The 20,615-nt window shown below is 42.2% G+C and overlaps 1 protein-coding gene across 1 annotated transcript in view; it reads left to right on the top strand.

Moving 5' to 3' along the window:
* sez6b (seizure related 6 homolog b) overlaps window positions 1-20,615 on the top strand; it is a 592,309-nt gene that overhangs the window by 471,522 nt on the left and 100,172 nt on the right. The window contains 2 exon segments of the mRNA XM_051930231.1: window positions 100-294; window positions 875-1,013. Coding sequence (XP_051786191.1) covers window positions 100-294; window positions 875-1,013 — 334 coding nt within the window.

Here is a 20,615-nt window from a genome sequence, read left to right as displayed (position 1 = left end):
ACTCATGTGTTCTAACAGGTTAGGACTGTTAGCTGGGGTGCCATGCAGAGAAGTGGCTGAGAGCCACAGACCAGATCTGAGTTGTGTTTTCTCTTTCAGCCTTCTCCCGGGGTCACTGCTATGAGCCCTTTGTAAAATATGGGAACTTCACAACCAGTGATGCCTTGTATCCAGTAGGAACAGTGGTGGAGTTTACCTGTGACCCAGGTTACACCCTGGAACAAGGGTCAGTCATTATTGAATGTATGGATATCACTGACCCACAGTGGAATGAGACAGAGCCAGCATGCAGAGGTAAGCATTGCTCTATACATTTTGTCCTCACTCTTCTTGCTTAAGATGTCTCACTATCTGAGCTTCTGGGATGTACCCAAGAAAACTGAAAATCTTATCCAGCATAGGCCTGGATCATATAGTACTCCATAAAAAGACAAACATTGTTCCAAACCTAGGAAATTTTCCAAAAGTGTGATAGTGATGTCTTTCTTTATGCATTACTTTTGCTATACCATGGTTGATTGAGTTTATGTCAGTTGAGTTAAAGAATTGCTATTTCCAAGTATACTCAGGCTACAACTTCTCTTGTGTTTTAAAACAACAAGAGAGGTGTTGGTTACTGTGAATGACATCAGAGTAGCCCCATCAGCCTGTGAAAGTTCAGGCAAGTTCCCAGTGCTTCCAGCTTACAGTTGTGGAGCTCTGTTAAGATGGCAAGAAAATCCCTCTGTGCACAATACACCAAACTGAAAAAGAATACAAATCTTCATGACATGAACTCCCACAGAATTCCAAGGGGATTGCTTTGTTCTTATTTTTCTGTTTTTTTTTCCTTTCTGCTTCATGTCTGAGTGGCTCAAAAATATTTATGTTGTAGCTGTTTGTAGCGGTGAGATCACTGACTCTGCTGGAGTGGTTCTCTCTCCCAACTGGCCAGAAGCGTATGACAAAGGTCAAGACTGCATTTGGGGAATACATGTGGAAGAAGACAAGCGCATCATGTTGGACATTCAAGTGTGAGTAAATCAGTCATCAGCCATAACACCTTCCTGATATCCTGCTGAATGAGTGAATGACTAGGAAAAGCCTTTTTAATTTTAAAGTAACAAGCCTCTCTTTATGTTTTTCTTCAGAGAGACAAAAGTGTGCGATGGATTCAATCATATACCTGGGAGCTTTAATCTATCTATCTATCTATCTATCTATCTATCTATCTATCTATCTATCTATCTATCTATCTATCTATCTATCTATCTATCTATCTATCTATCTATCTATCTATCTATCTATCTATCTATCTTCAATTTAACTTTCTTTAGTACACTTAAAAGATACAAGCACTAGTAATATTCATCCACACATCATTTATGCCAATGAAATGGTCATTGGGAACCAAAGCTTATCCCAGGGGCTTTAAGGTGCAAGCCCTAATAATTAATATATGTACAAGTACGTGTGCGTGTAGTGGGGGGGGGGGGGGGGGGGGGTACTTGGCTAGCATGAAACTGATGGACACCACCAGTACAACATTCAGTCTTTCAGAGAAACAAAAGCAAACAAAAAATGAAGGAGTTCTGTATATGTCAGTGTGGAAAGGGTGGCATGCTAGAGGGTGGGAGACCCTGAATGGAATAGCAAGCTTAGGAAACAGAAAGAATGGTGGTGGTTTAGGTGAAAAACAGGAGACAGGTTGTCCATTTAAGAGAAAGGTCAGAGAAAGCTGGTACCATTTCCTGGCCATTCAATAGAGAAAACAGCATACAGGTAAACGTAGATGTCCCACTAAGGCCATTAGCAGTTGAGGAGCTACCCTGAAGTTCCTGCTATTTTATCACCTATGTGGTTTAGGGGTACAGGGACACCTGGAAGCTCTACATGGATTTCTGGCCTGGTATCAATATGGTGAAATAAGAACTGCCTTGACCCCAGAAGTAATTCTGGGGCTTGACTGAATGTGACCTCGAAAGGAGCCTTAAAAGTATTTCGTGCCAGAAGACGATTGATTGATTCTGCATTAGAGAGCACTGTAGAAGAGAAGACTGGATAGAGGAAGGAAGAGCCAAGAATGGGGAAAGACTGGGGGTGATAAGGAGAGTCAAGCAAGTCGATGAGCCCCCCTGCCAAATATATGAAGGTTCAATACCTTGTAGATTGGTCCAGAGAAGCTTCAATGTTTTGTTTTGCTTCTGTTTACCTTCAACTTTGTTTATTCATCCCTTGTATCACAATGATTGCACTTTTACCATATTTCTACTATGGGAAGCACTTGCAGTTTAACTCACTCAGGGTCATGCATTGAGTCAGATATGAAAGTTAAACTTGCACCCTTGTTTTTTATAGTCATTTATCTAAGCTGTTCGACCACCGTGGATCACTATTTAAATGAAATCTAATTTCATATAGTGGACTTTGTAATAGGTTGGAAGAGTCTGCTTTATTGATTGCGAATCATGAACCAATGCACAGGTTATTAGTTAACAATGAAATCAACCTTTCATTTCAGGGAGAGCCATTTCCAGCAAGCTTTGTTACAAATCATAGTTGAAGTTTATCTATAAACTGGGATTGGGACCAGTGTAAGAATTATTCAGTCTTAACAGTTTGCTCTGTAAAGGGCGGACATTCACAGGACACTGTGTGTTGTTTCTTCTTTTAATATCTAGTGGTTGTCACAAGAATGACACAAAAACATCATAAAGGTTTGGGGCATCCACCCGTATAATATCACTTGGCTGCAAATAGGAATAATTGTGAGATGTGAGTCCAAAACAGAACTAATGATGTGGAGTGGAAGGGATGTCTTCAGGACTGGTAGTGATGTCATCGGTAGCACAAGAACCGGAAGTGATGTGGCCGGGGACCAGAAGTGACATCATCAGAACCGCCGGAACAGGAAGTGATGTCACCGAAGCCACCAGAACTGGAAGTTACATCATCAGAGACGCTGGAATTGGGCAGAATTTCCCGAGAATGGTCTGCAAAGGACTGAGAAAGACAGTTAGTGCACCTCACCGCTCCCTGGTCTGGCATGGAATTACTATTACTCAGGCCCTTTAGCTGTCCCCTATTTGCACATATGTGACATGGTCACATGCATTGAGCAACAGTAGGCTGGACAGATGATTCCAGGCTGCACCCACACACCCATGTCTTCTGTTTCAGGGTAATGGTGAGTCTCTTCTGGGAACGGCAGATGCATTTTAGGAATCAAGACTAGAAAGAGTGCTGCCTGCCAGTCACAGGGTATACACACTCACCCAGACCAACAGCACAACATTCACTCATTCAATTTAATGTACGCTGCATGTCCTTGACATATGGGAAGGCCAGGGTACCTGGTGAATATCCACACTAGTACATGGAGATTATGTGATCTACAAAGAGCCTGTGACAAGGATAGGAATTCAGCACAGTTGTCTACAAGTAGGACATAATACAGGTAGTGATGAAAAAGTATCTGTTTGTGGGGTTCCAATTATCTTCCATGCTCAGTGGTAATAAACCTCAAGTGAACCTGTTGCAGAGTTGTCATGAAAGCAGAAACGCCATGGGAGGAAATTCCCAATGTGTTTAAATATCACTCTGTGAAGTGTGGTGATAAATATTCATTGAGCTTCAGTTTTTTCAGCCTCCCTTAAGTGGTGGCACTAAAGATTCAGGGAACAGTGAGGAAACACCACATACCCAGAGAGATGCCATCTTTTCTGTTATGTTTTAGCTATCATTTGTAGAAAGAGAGTCTGTCCACTTGCTTGGTCCTCTCTGTGGCTCACTAAGAGCTGGATGCCATCTTAACTATTTCTGAATAAAAACAAAAAGTAAAACACACCGGTGTAGGTTTTTGTCATGTGCGAATAAAATGATAAAAGAGCTATGCACACAAAAAAAAGTAAACATAACACTTCTGCTGATGTGGCAAAAAAACACACACAGCACCTGCAACACACACTGTAGACATTTCACAGCAGCACCCCGCACTCCCCTGCCATGACGCCATTCTTAAAATCAATGCGATTTCCACTTTTTTACCCATAATCCTTTATTTGACTTTGGTTTCTTTTGGCTTTGTTTTTCCCACTTTGCCTTTGTCATCCCCAGGCCTCTAATAAAAATGAACTATCACTGTGTCACCAGAAGTCCCTAGGAGACCTGTAGTTTGAAAAATATTTTTCTTTTTCAAAAGCATATTGCTAAATGACATAACCTGTAGACTTTTTCAAGAGAATGAATCATGAACTGTTAAATTTTGACTTAATCTCAAAAGATAGCCTTGAGCATTCCTTGAACTGAAAGTCATTCTCAGAGTTCAGTATGCTCACCTCTTATGTCAATTTTGCCATTGGCTGTGACACAAGCAGACAGCCACCCCAATATCCTGTGTGTCCATACTGCCTGGCTAATCATCAGCTTGACAAAAACATCTACCGTATATACTTGCGTATAAGTCAGGTCTTGAAACCCAAAAAAACGATCATAAAATCGGATCCCAACTTATACGCCCATTCAAAAATATGACACTTCATTTTTTTTTAACATCTTCTTGCTTCCTCCAATCTCACACCAGTTTCTCAGACACATTAAATTTTGTTGCAGCAGTGCAGTTACCAATTTCTTCCGCTACTTCAACGACTTTTAATTTAAAGCCAGCTTCATATTTTCTTCTGATCGAACACTCCATCGTAGATAAGGTGTATGAGGGTGTGAGATACAAAAAACGCAAATCAGTGCAAACGTTGCTTTGGAATAGTTTGGGTATTACCATGTGGCCACGTAGGCACAATACATAGAATAAAAAGGCAGTGTGCTCTGTGGTTACTCTCACAGGTGGGTGTTAGCATATCGTAAAATCAAGTCCTGACTTATCTGAGGGAGAACTTAAACACGAGTATATACGGTACTTCCTTTCTTTGGGTTGTTAACATGTTCTGGGGACCAGAAGGGTAGGACTTCCAGTAGAGAGGTGGAAGTGATATCACTGGCCCCCCAGAGTTTCTTGCTCAAGGAAAACAATGAGAAGTGGTTATTGACTGTGTCACCTTAATATCATTCCCTGTCTTGCTTACCTCACCAGTGGCAGCAAGTCACCCCTTAGGCCAGGTTTATACCTCACGTGACGTGACGTGTGCTCCAGCGGAGTCCACTGTTATGCAAGTGTTGTACTGTTCATATTTGCGTGTGTACTTTATATAAATCTGGAAGATTCCACCAGGTGACAGTGCGAGATATCATCACGGTGAGAACAGATTCAGCTTCGCTGTGTTGTGAATTGCCTGAAACACCCATTAAATTCCGAGGACACCTTGCCGCAATATCTCTGAAAAGGATGTTTAAAGATTAAGTCATACGACAGACATTATAAAATACCGGAAATTATACGGTAAAATCAAGCCCCGACTTATACACGGGAGAGCTTAAATGTGAGTAAATCAACCTGGAAATGGCTGACCTCCTGAGATAAGGTTGCAAAAGAACTTCTCGTTTCACAAAAGGAGAGAGAGTGTAGGCGGCACATAGATATGACTGTCATCTAAGATGTGTCTTGTGTGTTTGGTTTCATAGAAATTGAAATTTGGATTGCATTGTCTGTGCAACCTCATCATCAAAAATTCTTACTTTAACTCTTCACACCTGCAACCCCATGCCAGTCAACATCTACAGTAGCCTCCCTATAGATACAGAGGCTGGGTGTGTTTACACAGAAGCATGTCAACATCAAAACTGCTTTTAGTGCTCATAAAATCAGAATTTATACTCGACCAATAAAGGAGTAGTGTGTACAACACTTCAAGTACAAACCAGTTGTCCAGAATATAGTGGAAGCATTGGCTATCTAAAGTGCATGCTACTGTGATGACTCCAGCACTTTGTAGGTACATTCTCTGACCTCGGAAATGATGCCTAAGTTACTCTGGAAATATCATCTCAACAAGTTCAATAAGAAGTTGCCGTTACTGTAAATGACAAAGTGGTTTTCTGCATAAGCTTATGAGGATGAGGTACAGCAGTCCTGAATTTGTTGTGAGAATGGAGGAGATGAGGGGTATTAGCATTGACTGGATTAGGTGTAAGCAAGTCGGAAAGCTGTCCCTTCAGACTTCAGGTCCTCAAACTTTAACAGTAAGGTCTAGCTTGGTGGTCCCATTTTCTTTTGTGATTGTTTTAATTTGTATGAAATGTTTTGTGAGAAAGCTGGTTCAGGGTTTGAGTGGTTTGCAGTGCTGCTTCTTGAATCAGTCATCCTGGGTTCAAATTCCATGCTTAGTCATTGTCTGTATGGAGTTTGCATGTTCTTTCCATGTGTATTCCTTGTTTTCCCCCCAAAGACGTGTGTGTTAGGCTGGTTAGTCTTAACTGGCCCATGTGGGCATTTGCATAAGTGGGCACTGAGACAGAGTGGTGGCCTGTCCAAGACTGCTTCCCACCTTGTGTCAAAAGCTTCTGGGATAGACCTTGGCCCTACACTGAAATTAATTAAGTGGATTTGACGATGTTATGTTATGTTTTATGTTAAGTTATGCTATGCTCAATGATCACTTTCATTGTTTATTCTCCTTTTTCTTGCTTTAGTACAAATTATTGTTTTGATGTATTGAAGCATGCTAGTAGACATATTCTACTATTGTGATTAATTGCAATTCCTGCTCCTTTTCTTTATTTCCTTCCTAAGAGCCTTAGCACTAACTACGACTCTTTTGTCAATTATAACTGGAATTTATTCTCTTAATCTCTATTAGTTTATGACAAGGTGACAGGTTATTATAGTCTTCACGTACTTTACCTGATGTCATGTGTTAAGACTTTAAATATGAAGAGGTAAGAATACCGCTTGGATGGCTGTTGGCTTTTTCAAAACTTGCAGAAAAATATGGTTCAGTAGTTAATGAAGCACCTTTTTAGTCCCCCCACCACCACTGGGGGGGTAATGCGCAATTCTCCACACTCTTATATCAGCCCCCTGATTGTTGGGGTCACTGACAGCCGCAGATACAACATGGAAGAGTGACTGGCGTGAACTTCTTGAAAACACGAAGGATATCACTGAGCACGTGAGAGCATGTCAGGAGCAGCAGCTGACAAAGGTTAACAAGTGACTCTATAGAAAACTAATTATTTTATTTGGTTCTATAAAGGTAGCCCTGTGCCGAGTCAATTATGTTAAACAGCAAAATGAATGTTGTACTGATTACAATGTCATGTGACTCACGGGAAACGGCTGACCTGCTGTGCTGAGCCTGTGATAGATTATTCATGCATTCAATAATTTGGTCCCCTTAATTAAGATTTGCTCATTTGCATATTTTTCTTAGCGATGGTGTTTCATTGTGTATGAGTATAATAAATAGCATCTTCAATGTTTTGCACCAGATGCTGTCAACATAATTAATTTCCTATTCATTCTCAGAAGAAAACATTTTGCCATTTCCAGCTCTGGGAATGAGTTTACTGCCTGTTACCTGCTATACACTGTTGCCACTTTAGTGCCTTGGTTCTGACAGTTTGCTCAATTAAAACAAAAATAGTTCATTTGCTTTCATCACAACTCTCATGTGACCTTTTCCTGTTTATGTTGCAGAGGTTAGGAGACTTGGCAGCCATATAGCCTCTAACGGATTACTGATGAAACTGGTGGAGTCATCCCAGCTTCCTGGGGTCATGGCTTTCACAAACCCTGATATCACAGCGCCCTGTATTTATTTCTGTAACTTCAAAACTGGAGCTGAAAAGGCAGGAAATTTGATCGCAAGTGAAGAAGCTGACCAACAGAAATCTTGCTTTACAACTCTTTGTTGGAGGATTTAATTCCCTGGGGATTTGAAATGATGTTTTGTTTTCTCCAGCAGAAAGCAGAAATCACAGGTTCCAGCGCTGGTGGTGGTGTGAAACATCTGGTTTTGATAGGAGACTTGTAGAGTTCAGGAGCTTCATTTATAAAACTCACAATCATATTGTAAATATGTGCACATGAACGTGCCTAGAAACACCTATACAGTATATGGAGCATGCTACTCAACCTCATATACAGTATATACACTCACAATGCTACGGAACTCCTGGCTGATAGAGCTGCCCCCCACTTTATGTATCGTGTCACCTCCACCTGTATTCATAAGTATCAGACTGCACTCCCCACGCAACATTATAGCACCTCTCTTTTGAATTCTAGGGGTCAGGGGAAGGTGCCATTTTCTGAGCAGGTAGCTGATATAGAGGTGGCACAGTGGTAGTGCTGCTGCTTTGCAGTAAGGAGACTGTGGAAAATTGTGGGTTCGCTTCCCGGTTCCTCCCTGTGTGGATAGCGCTTTGAGTACTGAGAAAAGCGCTATATAAATGTAATGAATTATTATTACCTGGCACATGATTGCTGTGACATTGAATAGTGCAGGCCATATGAAAAATGGAAGGTTCAGTCAGTTATCTTAACAATAAGTCAGCAAACACGTACAGTACCATGAAGTCTATAAAAGCTTCTTTGCCTCCAGAATCACAAGTTGAGCCAGGCCACTGAGTCATGACGTTTGCCAGTCTCATCTTGACACCACTGATGACTTGTGCATTAATGGAATGTCACTGCCCACAGTTAATAAAAGCAGCTTCTCTCTTGGTACCCTTATTGCCATATGAGTGCAGTAAATCACCCTGATTTACAGTAGGAGTTCCAAACACTGCTACAGATTTCCTTTTTATGTTAGCAAAAAGATTATGTTTAATGTGTATGCACCCACAGCACTTTGCCAGTCAGTTAATGTCTTCCAGCACAGTGGGCATGACAGAGTCAAGCCTAGTTGAGATATTCCCGACCTGTCAGCCAGTTTCTTGAGAAGTGACAGCATCTTAAAAGGGATCTAAAATGCAGTCTGTACATCAAACGCATCACTTTTGAGGTGTAATATGTTTGCCACGCCAATGCACATTATATAAATGGCTCAGTGATATGAATTATTATGCATGTGAGTCATCATTTGGCTTCTTTGGCTTCATTTCCCTAACTGATCAAGGGTGTTGTAATTTCCCAGTTTCTCCAAAGTGTTGCATACACATGGGTCAGAGTTTCTGTAAACATACGCATGTCCCCCCATCAACTTTTCTTTTATAAATCCTGATGTTTATGTGGAAAGCTGCATATGCACATTTCAAGTCTCTTTTTGTGCATAAACAAGCTTCATAAGTAGAAGTGGAATGCTGTCGGTGTCCATTTCTGTAGCGAACAATGGTTTGTTTCTATAGGAGATAGCCAGAGTGTTCAGTTGAGTATTGTTGGGCCTAGTTTTGGCAGAAGATATGTATGTTGTTGCAAGAATACTCTAGGAAATAATTAACAGTGCTCTCTTCATTTACTTCCTAACTGAAAAAAAATATGGATGGAAAAGGCATTTCAGCATTTAACCTGTACTTACTAGAGGGTCCAATTGAAATCCTGGTAAACATGTTGGTTGTCATCCTAACTGTTTTCTCCATTTTTTCTCTCTCTTACACACACTCTTAGTCTGTAAATGATGTTATCTTTTGAACACATCCTGGGTCTCTTTTGGCAATGCTGTTAAGGTTCAGGAACACCCATTATTAGCTGCAAATGCTCGATTCTGCCACAGTATTAAGACTTTTTGTGTTCCCCTGGAATGTTTCCCAAAAATGAAGGTCTGAATAATGCTCATTTACCTACAGTATATACAGAGCCCACTTAATCCCTGAAGCCTATCCCACCAAGTACAGGGCACAAGGCAGGATCAATCCCTGGACAAGGCACCAGTCTCTCGTAGGGTGAAGACATGCATACGATACACATACACTAACACCAATTCAGTGTACCCAGTCCACTTAACCTGGGTATCTATGGACTACAGGAGGAAATTGGAGCACCTAGAGACACAGGAAGAATATGCGAACTCCATGCAGAGTGAAATCCTGGTCTCCTTAATGCGAGGCAGCAGTGCTACTACTGTGCCACTGTACCACCCATATCCACAAGTATATATATAATTTATGTGTGTGTGTGTGTGTGTGTGTGTGTGTGTGTGAATATATATATATATATATATATATATATATATATATATATATATATACTGTATATATACTAGGGGGTCAAGCCCCCCTTGCGCCTTCGGCGCCCAACCCCCCCATTATGGCATAACTCGACCTTCAGCTAACTAAATCACCTAAATACAAACACTGGGGTTATGAATAGATCATTTTTTTTATAGTTTGTTCCTGTGAAAGAAAGTTTACTCGTTCAAAAATAAAAACCATGACTTTCTTGATATTAAAAACCACGACTTTCTTGATATTATAGTTTTTAATTTAAAAATGGAATAAGAATCTGAAAATCTAACAACATCATAAATTCGATAAATTCTGAAAAGAATGATACCAAAAATATATATGTAGGTTTTAAAATAAGCCCGATTTAAAGCGTGACAAAAAATGTGACATAAAATCTTTGCACAAAATCGTTGCACTTTCAGGCTTTGGTTTTATATATATTGTGAAACGTAGCCCAAACACCATCAGACTGATACCGGCACTAGTGTACAACACATGCTTTTATTTACAAAAGTTCCCAACACAGTCCCGCACAGCACATAGTGCTCCCGCACCATTCACCCCAAACCACGGGCCTTTTAACGTCCGTGGGCCGCCTTTCTTCCTTGCGCTGGAGCTTCATCCTCCTCCAGCACCTGACTCTTGCTCCCCGATTGTAGGAAGGCAGCCCCTTTTATAATCACCTGGATGTGCTCCAGGAGCTCGCTGATGTCTTTCCGGCGGCACTTCCTGGTGTGACGGAAGTGCCGCATGAGCACCCGGAAGCACTCCGGGCGTCCCTGGAAGGTCCTTCCACCACCTTCCCAGGTGTGGCGGAAGTGCAGATCTCCCAGGCTCTATGAGACTTGGGGCGCCCCCTGGCGGTAGCCATGGGTCCCAATGGGTTTGAGCCTCCATGCTCCATCCCCGTGGTCTCCTCACTATCCAGGGCAGTTGCCCCCTCATGACTCTGGGGATGTATAGTTTGCTTCTCTGTCCTTCCAGGCATCACGGCTGGGTCTGACCCCCAGCCTCCTGCCACAATATATATATATATATATATATATATATATATATATATATATACATATTGTGAAGAAATCAAAACACAGAGAAGGAGGATTAAGAGTTGGGGAAATTCCTCTTATAATGCTGGATCGGAGAGTAATCGTAAATGACTGATACCAGTTCATGCACTAAGTATGAAACAGACATATGACAAAATATTCCAGTTGCTTGGGTGCTTTTACAGTATCTACAATAAAGAGGAAATACAATCAGAGGAAATGAGTTGGCAGGAAGTGATATGAATTGTTGAGGGCGGAGATGATAGCTTCGTCAGGGGGACGGAGGTGATGCCATCCTTGGGAGCCGGAAATGAGGTGATTAATATGGGACCAGAAGGTACATCTTAGGCACAGGGAGGCAGAAATTAAGTTATTACGGGAGGCTGGAAGTGCCGTGTCATCGCAGGTCCGAGGTATTTCCTTATTGTTGTTCTTCCGTTTTTCTGGTGAAGAAAGTGAAAAGGCATTGGTACTCTGTTCTAATCCCCCATCTTTTGATCTTTCACGCTCGTTTGAACCATTTGGCTGCCCCCTAAGCTCACGTGTGTGACAATATACATGTATATACACACAGACACACGCATGCTGCATATAGGCACACATTAATTTTGCATTCTGTGCAGACAGGTTCAATTTCTGATTTCTTTAGGAAGACACCCAGAATATACTGGATCTGTGTTTCATACTGAAGTATGCAAATTGATATACTGTACAACAGAATGACAAACATTCAAAAAGAGGATTCTTCAAAGATGTAGAAAACAAAATGTAGGTAGAAGAAAGGAGAATTGTCCAAATGTGCTACAAATTTGTCAATTGAATGTATCTAGCATTCTTACAGTGTCACTATGTATATGTTCTATAGGCCAGCCATGATTATGTACAGTATCTAAATGGTGGTTTATTATCAAAGAAAAAAGGCAGATAATCGTGTTAAAATGCACAACACTGGGGTGCATTCAATAGTAAGAAATCATAATTATTGAGCAATAAAACAGTCACTTACATCACGTATCACCTAGTACAGGTTTCATAGGACATTCTGATTATACTAACGAACAGCACAGTATCAGTTATCATTTGTTATAAGCCAGAGGGCTGATGCAGAATTTTGCCAAGTTTTACATGGAGTAATCCTTAGGTCATCCTGGAGCAGCAATCTATTCAAGATAAGATACCACAGTCTGGTGGTAGCAGTTGACCAAAAAGTGTGTATTTTGTGTCCTGTGGCACAGTGGTCAGCAGTGCTACCTCAAAGCCCAAGGGCTAGGGTTCCACAGTACAGAAATCACCATCTGTGTAGGGTTTACAGGTTTTCCAAATGCCCACAATGGCTTTCTTTGGGTACTCCATTTCCCTTGTGCTTCTCAAATCCTTGTGTGATAGGCTCTATAGAACTCCTGACCATATATTGGTCCTCAGCAGTGTGGTGATCTCTTATAAACTGAGCCCTTTTATGTTATACTAGGAAGACGTATTTTTCATTTACAAACCCTTGGCTAAGCTTATTATTGTCATGGTGTATAAAGTGTGCCGGACCTAACCATCTTTCCGCATACTGCACAAGCACAAAGACTGTTGGAAAGATTAAAGAATTCAGAGCTAGTAAGCAGTGAAAACAGATAAATGATTAGAGATGCTTGCATTTTTGCTCTGTTTGCTGTTCATGACTTTGACAAGCTGATTCTCAGCATCAGGCTACTCATAAGGTAAGGTTGAGTCACCAGTGTGCCCGAATAGCCTTTTACGGCAAATGTAAAGACTACCATGGTAATGATTACCAAGAAAAGCTAAAGGTGTTTGTTATCTATACTCAAATCACCATGTAATTCAAAAACGTGGCATGGGGAAACTCCTATAGTGGCACCTTGCTGTTGAACATTTGAAGGCAGGGGCTTGAAGCTCATTCAGAATTCGGCACAGAGAGAGAGACAGTATTGGTAAAGGGCAGCTCCTGATAGCCTGCCATTCAGGTTTAATTTGCCAGATTAGTGAAAGGTCTGTGTTCCAGGCCAGCCAAAAATGACAGTTGTTACAAGGAGTAAAGAAGTTGGGTTTAGAGGTAAAGATGTTTCTGATTTGTGAAGGTTTGGATGAGGACAGCTACATTTTCCACTTTATAATTTTTTGCTGTGGTAAAGGCCTTTAGACTTCAGCATGTCTCTAACCATACTTGCACAAAAGAGTTATTATTTATTCAAAAACCCAAAAGAGTCATTATTTATTTACAGTGACAGAACAGAATTATCTATAACATTCTGAGACACTGATTGCATTTATATTGTGTTTCTGCATTTCGCTTCTGTGTTCTAAAGTGAAATAATAGATAGAAGATGAAAATGCTGATGGACATTAACACTGTAAAATGTAAAAAGAATGCGATTGTCTCAGGCTGATGCAAAGGGCTTCACTTGGTACGGCGGACAGATGTCTCACATATTGTCTCTGAAGTGGGCAGTATAGCAGTACATAAACCCACCTGCACTCTCCCAAATATGCTCTCCAGGGGACCTAAGATGTGTGGAGGATTGCTGAATCGACAAGTAGATTTACACTTTAGGGAAATCCTTTCAGAAATGTTAAAGCATTTTATGGATAACATAACAAAGGCTTCTTTTCTTGAAAGCGATCACAGCTTCTTGCCAATTCTGGAGGTGGCGAAGAGCTCATGAAAGGAACATCCTGCTCTGTCCTCACTGATTATGCAGAAGAAAATGCTAATCTGTCAAATTAATTATTTAACAATATATTTAAATGCTATTGCAGAGTTAAATACTACATAATATATGCTTGAGTGCATTTCATCTGTCTGTTTTCTGAGCCCACTTTACCCATTACGGAACTTTATGAGGTGGCGGTGGGTACAAAAAAAAAAGAAACAAAACCTGCTTGCTCAATTTGCTGTTGCTCAGTTATGTCTCTGTACAGTTTAGCAGCTTATCTTACTAGTCCAAATCATCCTTTAATCAATGCCACAAGCAGCTGTTGTGTTTATGCAGGCAGCAATTCTTAGTCTTCAAAAATGCATTGAGTCCCAAAGAAAGGAAAAGTACACGGAGTGAAGTTTCCAAATAGGAGAGAGGGAATTCTTACTGTGATGGCATGGCAGTCTATGGTGTTTTTGATCAGTAAATTGTGGCATTATGTAAAATTTTGTGTTCTATTTCCATTTTTTTGACCAACAGACTAATGATGCATCTTTTTTGAAACCTATTAGTGTCCTGTTTACAAACTGCATCCCCAAAGCAAAGCATTCTTTTTCCTGCTGTCTAATCTGGATCTTAAAGATCTATAGCAGTGGGTGGTATTTGAAACCCTAGGACCACATCCTTTCTAAGGTTAGAGGTTCCAGGTCATCTTATTTGAAGGATCAGTTTTCCCATTCTCTTTTTGGAAACCCCTACTATCACCTTTAAATAAGTAGGACTGAGTGTGGATTTCCTGGGCACTGCGGCTGACACTGAGTGGGTGAACAATGCTTCCAATGCCTCAGGCAAGTTACAGAAAACATTTTTAGCATTTTTTTGATGGTAACACTCCATAAACACACTGCCTAGTACCCATTTTCAGTTCATAATTGGTCTAGTAGGAAGTTCCATAGCAGTACTTTCATTTTTCTGTCCAGCTACTTCACTGTTACACCCGCACTTTCATGAATTCTTAGCTCCTCAGATGTTACAGAAAATATTTAGAATTTCTACAATAAAAAGGGATATGATCGTTACACCTGTGATTATATGGAAACCTGCCCTTGATGACTTGAAAATTTGCTTTTAGATCTGTCCTTCCCACAAGGTACAAGTCTTTCTCTTAGTGCAAACCAGCAGCTTGAGTTTAATAAATACTCACCAGAATGTTCCGACTAGGTATCACCTACATAATGGATACTGAAATTCAGGCACCATCTTTGTTATTAACATTGAGGGCAAACTCATCCTAAATGATGAAAACTGAAAGTCGGATATATCCTAGGTAATGAATATTGAATGCCAGACTTGACCCACGTAATCAATAGTGAAAGCCAGTCGAAAACCAAGCACAACCTATAAAAAGACTATTGCAGGAGCATGTTGAATTATAAAAAATCCTGTTTAATGAATATTGAAAACTAGCCAAAGCCCACCTAATGAATATTGAAGTTTAAACACATCCTGCCTGAATATTAGTCACATTCGATAAAGTAAATACAGAAAGCCTCATACATCCCATGTGGTGAACACTGACTGACAGACATACTCCACACGATGGATATTGAAAGTTTGACATATCCCATGTGAATACTTATTGACCGACACAATGAGTGACATAAATATTTAGTATTTGACACATTCTTTGTAATGAGTATTGAAAGCCAATCACATTGAATACACCAAATATTGAAAATAATAAGCAGCTCACATAATTAAAACTAAGAACATCCTCTGTTACCTCTTGTGGAGTACTAAAAGCTGTACATGACCCACATAATACTGAGAGTTGGACACATCTTCCATAATTAAGGCTGCCATGTCACTGTTTAAATGCTCTGCATCTCAATGTTTCAACTCCCAAAGTTGTTAAAAATGTTTACCTTTGTCTATACACCATATAAGGCCTGGTTATTATGTTAAACTGCATCCAGCCCTGCAAACTGTACTCCAACTTGCAGGGAAAACGTGGGGGGTCGGTGGTAGAATTGTCACTCCAGATACCATAAAAACTTCATGCAGCTCCAAAATGGCAGACATGACTCCTTTCTTCTCTCAGCGGGAGTAGCTATGGGTGGCTGCTCGCATTATGAAGTGGATGGGGGATAGCCCTCGGGTGCCTCATCCCCGGAAGAGTCAAAACTGCCAGAGAGCCAATAGGATCAAGCCTGTTGGGGATCGGAACTGGTGTGGTGCTGAGGTGTCGTCTGCTGCACGGAAGCACTTGGGTCCTAATTTGAGGCGGCCCATCCAGGTAGGCGTGTGCAACATCTTGTCTCTCCAGCATGGTGACCATCTTCCTTATTAATGTGGTCATTCTGATGGCTGTCATACTTAGATAGTAGCTGTTGCTGTGGCGAATTGGCTCCTTCCAATGGTGTCCAATGTTACTGCTTTTGTATTATGAAACACTCTCTGGGTGCTTTATCTGTTGTCTCCATGTATGCTCCAAATGTGGTGGGTGATGTCTCATTGGGGGAGACATGTTATTCACAACTTCATTTGGTGGTTGATGGGTGCCCAAGAGGTGACTTCAGTGCAGTCGATCCCCATGCGTCTGGCAACTGTGGTGAAACTAGGTTCATGTCCCTTGACTTTGCAAAAGGTCAGGGCCTGCAGATCACTGGATCCTGGTTCCAGCGCCCTGAGCCGCATTGTTGGACGTGGTACTCCAATACTGGTGGTGCAGTAAAGGAGATCGATCACATCCTCATGGGCAGATGCAGGAGACTCCTACAGAACTGCAGGGTCTACAGAAGCGCCCAGTTTGTGAATTCTGACCACAGACTTGTTGTTGCTACTCTAAAGATCCAGCTTAGGTCCTACAAGGAGAATGAGGCTGGACCTGACCAGACTCCAAGATCAGGCTGTTTCTAACGAGTTTGCACGCAGTTTGTATGAGGAACTTGCAGACTTAAGTGCAGCTGCCAGTCCTAATGTGATGTAGGAGACCTTCCATGACAAGACCCTGAAGGTTGCTGAGGGTTGTGTTGGTGTGGCCAGTGTTCCCAGAAGTAGGTACTTCTTGCAGAGCACCCTGGATATCATCAAGAGGAGTCGCAGCACATGGCTTGATGGCAACTCCAGTATGTATAGGTAACTGAGAAGGATAGTTGCGAGGGCTCTTAGGGCAGATAAGGAGGCATTTGTTAGAGGAATCTGTGAGCAAGTGACACACCATCTATGGTCTAGAGACCCACGCCATGTCCATCTTACAGAGGAATTGAAGCATTACGCACACCCAAATCTGTTCTTCAGGGAGTCGCAGTCAGATGATGGAATGGTCCTTATGGATGACGCTGCAATTGTGACACACTGGGCTGGCTACTTTGAGTAGCTGTTTAAAGCTGATCCTCCGACTAGGATGTTGGACAGTTCTTGTGGCTGATCCTCCAATTAGCTGTGAACCACCCAGTCTCATTTAGATTGCACAGGTGGTGAATGGGCTGAGGGTAGGGAAGGCTGCAGGGATCTGTGGTATCCGGGGTGAACTTCTCCAGGCTGGTGGTTTCCCAACTGACTGGAAAACGGGACTTGTCATCCCTGTCTGGAAAGGGAAGGGTGATCACCTGGACTGCAGCAACTACAGGGGGAAAACACTGCTCTCGGTGCCAGGTAAGGTCCATGCTAGGGTCATCCTCAATTGGATCTGTGATCACTTGCTCACCTACCAGCGACCAATGCACTCTGGTTTTATGTCTAAGAGATCTACCATTGACCACATCCTGGCACTGAAGGTTCTCATCGAACGCAAACGTGAATATCAGCACAGTTTCTTTGCTGCCTTTGTCGATTTTCATAAAACATTTTCACTCAGTTGATCGAGTTGCCCTGTGGGACATTCTGAGACGTTGTGGGACCCCCCTGAAGTTGCTGGATATCATGGCCAGCCTGTACACTGGTACTGTGAGTGCTGTGCAGAGTAGAGGCAGAAACTCTCTGTTTTTCCCAGTTGATTCTGGGGTTCGTTAGGCGTGTCTTCTTGCTCCTACTCTGTTAAATGCTTGCATGGACTGGGTGTTGGGCAGGGTCATGGGGTCCAGCGACTGTGGGACATCTGTTGGTGAAGAAGGATTCGCAGATCATCACTTTGCCATTGATGCTGTGATCTTCACAGTGTCAATGGAGTCTCTGATCAGGGCTCTTGATAGACTGAGCGAGGAGTCTGAGAGTCTGGGCTTGCAAGTATCCTGGATAACATCCAAGATCCAGGGCTTTAATGACCTCTTGGGCACAGCCATCAGCAGTGTGTCTGTCTGTGGAGGGAATATCAAGTTTACTTACCTTGGCAGCGACATTCATATCTCTGGTGCCTCTTCCTATGAAGTCAGTAGACAGATTGGGAGAGCATGGGAGGTCGCTGAAAAGGGGTATGTGGCTCTGCCAATATCTTTGCAAAAGGACAAAGGTCCATGTCTTTTGAGTCCTGGTGCTTCATGTTTTGCTATATTGTTGTAAGACATGGACGCTATCCAGTGACCTGGGAAAAAGACCACTCCTTTGGTACTGCGTCTCTTGAAAAAATCCTTGGGTACTGCTGGTTTGACTTTGTGTTGAATGAGCAGTTGCTCACGCAGTCCCGAATGAGGCACATTACCTGCATTGTAAGGAAGCATCAGTTATGGCACTGCGGCCACGTGGCGTGATTCCCCAAGGGTGATCCAACTCACAGGATTCTCATTGTTGAGGATCCAAGCAGAAGGACCAGGCCAAGGGGCTGTCCATGTAACACCTGCTGGAGGGTGGGAGTGGACCTCATGTCTGCCTGGGAGTTGCCAGCTGGGATCTGAGCTGTTTCATTGTGTGGTGGGTGCAGCAATATGCTGTACCAGTGCATGTTCTCCAACCTGACCTGATCTATAAACCCCGTGTAAAGAAAGTTCACTTCTAACACTTACCAGACAACTTTTGCATCCATTATTTGTATACAACCAGCATGTCTCATTAGCATGCTGCTTGGATTTGAGTGACGTGCAGGTCATGCATTCTCTTTTTCAGGGGCTAAAGCAGAAAACATGCTGCATACTGTATGACAAGGTCTTCAAATAGCACCACAACTGATGCTTGCTCTGTTTAAATTTAAAAATTTAGACAAGTTAGCAATTCAGTTGGTGTTGAGTCAGCAGAAAGGGAAAAAATAGATTTCTGACATTTATGGAGTCATATAGCAGGTGTACACTTAATGAACACTGAAAAACCAAGCACATCCCACATAATGAATACAATGAAAGTAAGCAACACCCACATATTCAATATCAAATACCTGACATTCCTTACATAATGAATATTAAGTGCAAAATATGATGAAATATCACCTCTAATTGGATCTAATAAATCATCTAATAGCCGACTTGATTATTACCTTGCAGATCATTTCACAAGTGACCTGGTTCTAAACTGGTATAATAGGCCACTTCTGTTCATTGTCACATTGTGCATTTTATCTGCACTGCTTGCTTTCTGACTCTTCTTACTGTGACTTTGCCACCTCCTTATAAAGCAATGTGGCTTGTTCATAAAGGTGAAAAATTCCTTTCCATAATCATTTTTCAGCCTGCTTTGCCATACAGTTGTTTGAGTTGAGAGTTAATAATCTCAAATAACTAATGGAACACAAACTAAAGAAAGTTATATTTGTGAAACAAGCAGCTTCTTCATGATAATCATCTTCAACCTGAACCTGGAACAGGAGAGAGTCCCGAGGCTTTGGAAAACATCTTGCATCACCCCAGTCCCAAAGGTATCACGTCCTAGTGAGCTGAACGACTTCCGGCCTGTCGCTCTGATGTCACACGTGATGAAGACCATGGAGAGGCTGCTGCTTCACCACCTGAGGCCACAGGTCCAACACTCCCTTGACCCTCTGCAGTTTGCATATCAGGAAAAGGTGGGAGCGGAAGATGCCATCATCTATATCCTACACCGATCCCTCTCCCACTTGGACAGGGGCAGTGGTGCTGTAAGAATTATGTTTCTAGACTTCTCTAGCGCCTTCAACACCATCCAACCTCTGTTCCTTAGGAACAAGCTGACAGAGATGGGAGTAGATTCATACCTGGTGGCATGGATTGTGGACTATCTTAAAAACAGACCTCAGTATGTGTGTCTCGGGAACTGCAGGTCTGACATTGTGGTCAGCAACACAGGAGCGCTGCAGTGGACTGTACTTTCTCCGGTCCTGTTCAGCCTATATACATCGGACTTCCAATACAACTCTGAGTCCTGCCACGTGCAAAAGTTCGCTGATGATACTGCTATTGTGGGCTGCATCAGGAGTGGGCAGGAGGAGGAGTATAGGAACTTCATCAAGGACTTTGTTAAATGGTGCAACTCAAACCACCTACACCTGAACACCAGCAAAACCAAGTAGCTGGTGGTGGATTTTAGGAGGCCCAGACCCCTCATGACCCCGTGATCATCAGAGGTGACTGTGTGCAGAGGGTGCAGACCTATAAATACCTGGGAGTGCAGCTGGATGATAAATTGGACTGGACTGCCAATACTGATTCTCTGTGCAAGAGAGGACAGAGCCAGCTATACTTCCTTAGAAGACTGGCGTCCTTCAACATCTGCAATAAGATGCTGCAGATGTTCTATCAGACGGTTGTGGCAAGCGCCCTCTTCTACGCGGTGGTGTGCTGGGGAGGCAGCATTAAGAAGAAGGATGCCTCACGCCTGGACAAACTGGTGAGGAAGGCAGGTTCTATTGTTGGCATGTAGCTGGACAGTTTGACATCTGTGGCAGAGCGACTGGCACTGAGCAGGCTCCTATCAATTATGGAGAATCCACTGCATCCACTAAACAGTATCATCTCCAGACAGAGGAGCAGTTTCAGCAACAGAC

Source organism: Erpetoichthys calabaricus, chromosome 8 (genome assembly GCF_900747795.2).
Source record: "Erpetoichthys calabaricus chromosome 8, fErpCal1.3, whole genome shotgun sequence".
Classification (NCBI taxonomy): domain Eukaryota; kingdom Metazoa; phylum Chordata; class Cladistia; order Polypteriformes; family Polypteridae; genus Erpetoichthys; species Erpetoichthys calabaricus.
Note: the sequence above shows the minus strand (reverse complement) of the source record. Positions and strands in the feature narration are given on the sequence as shown.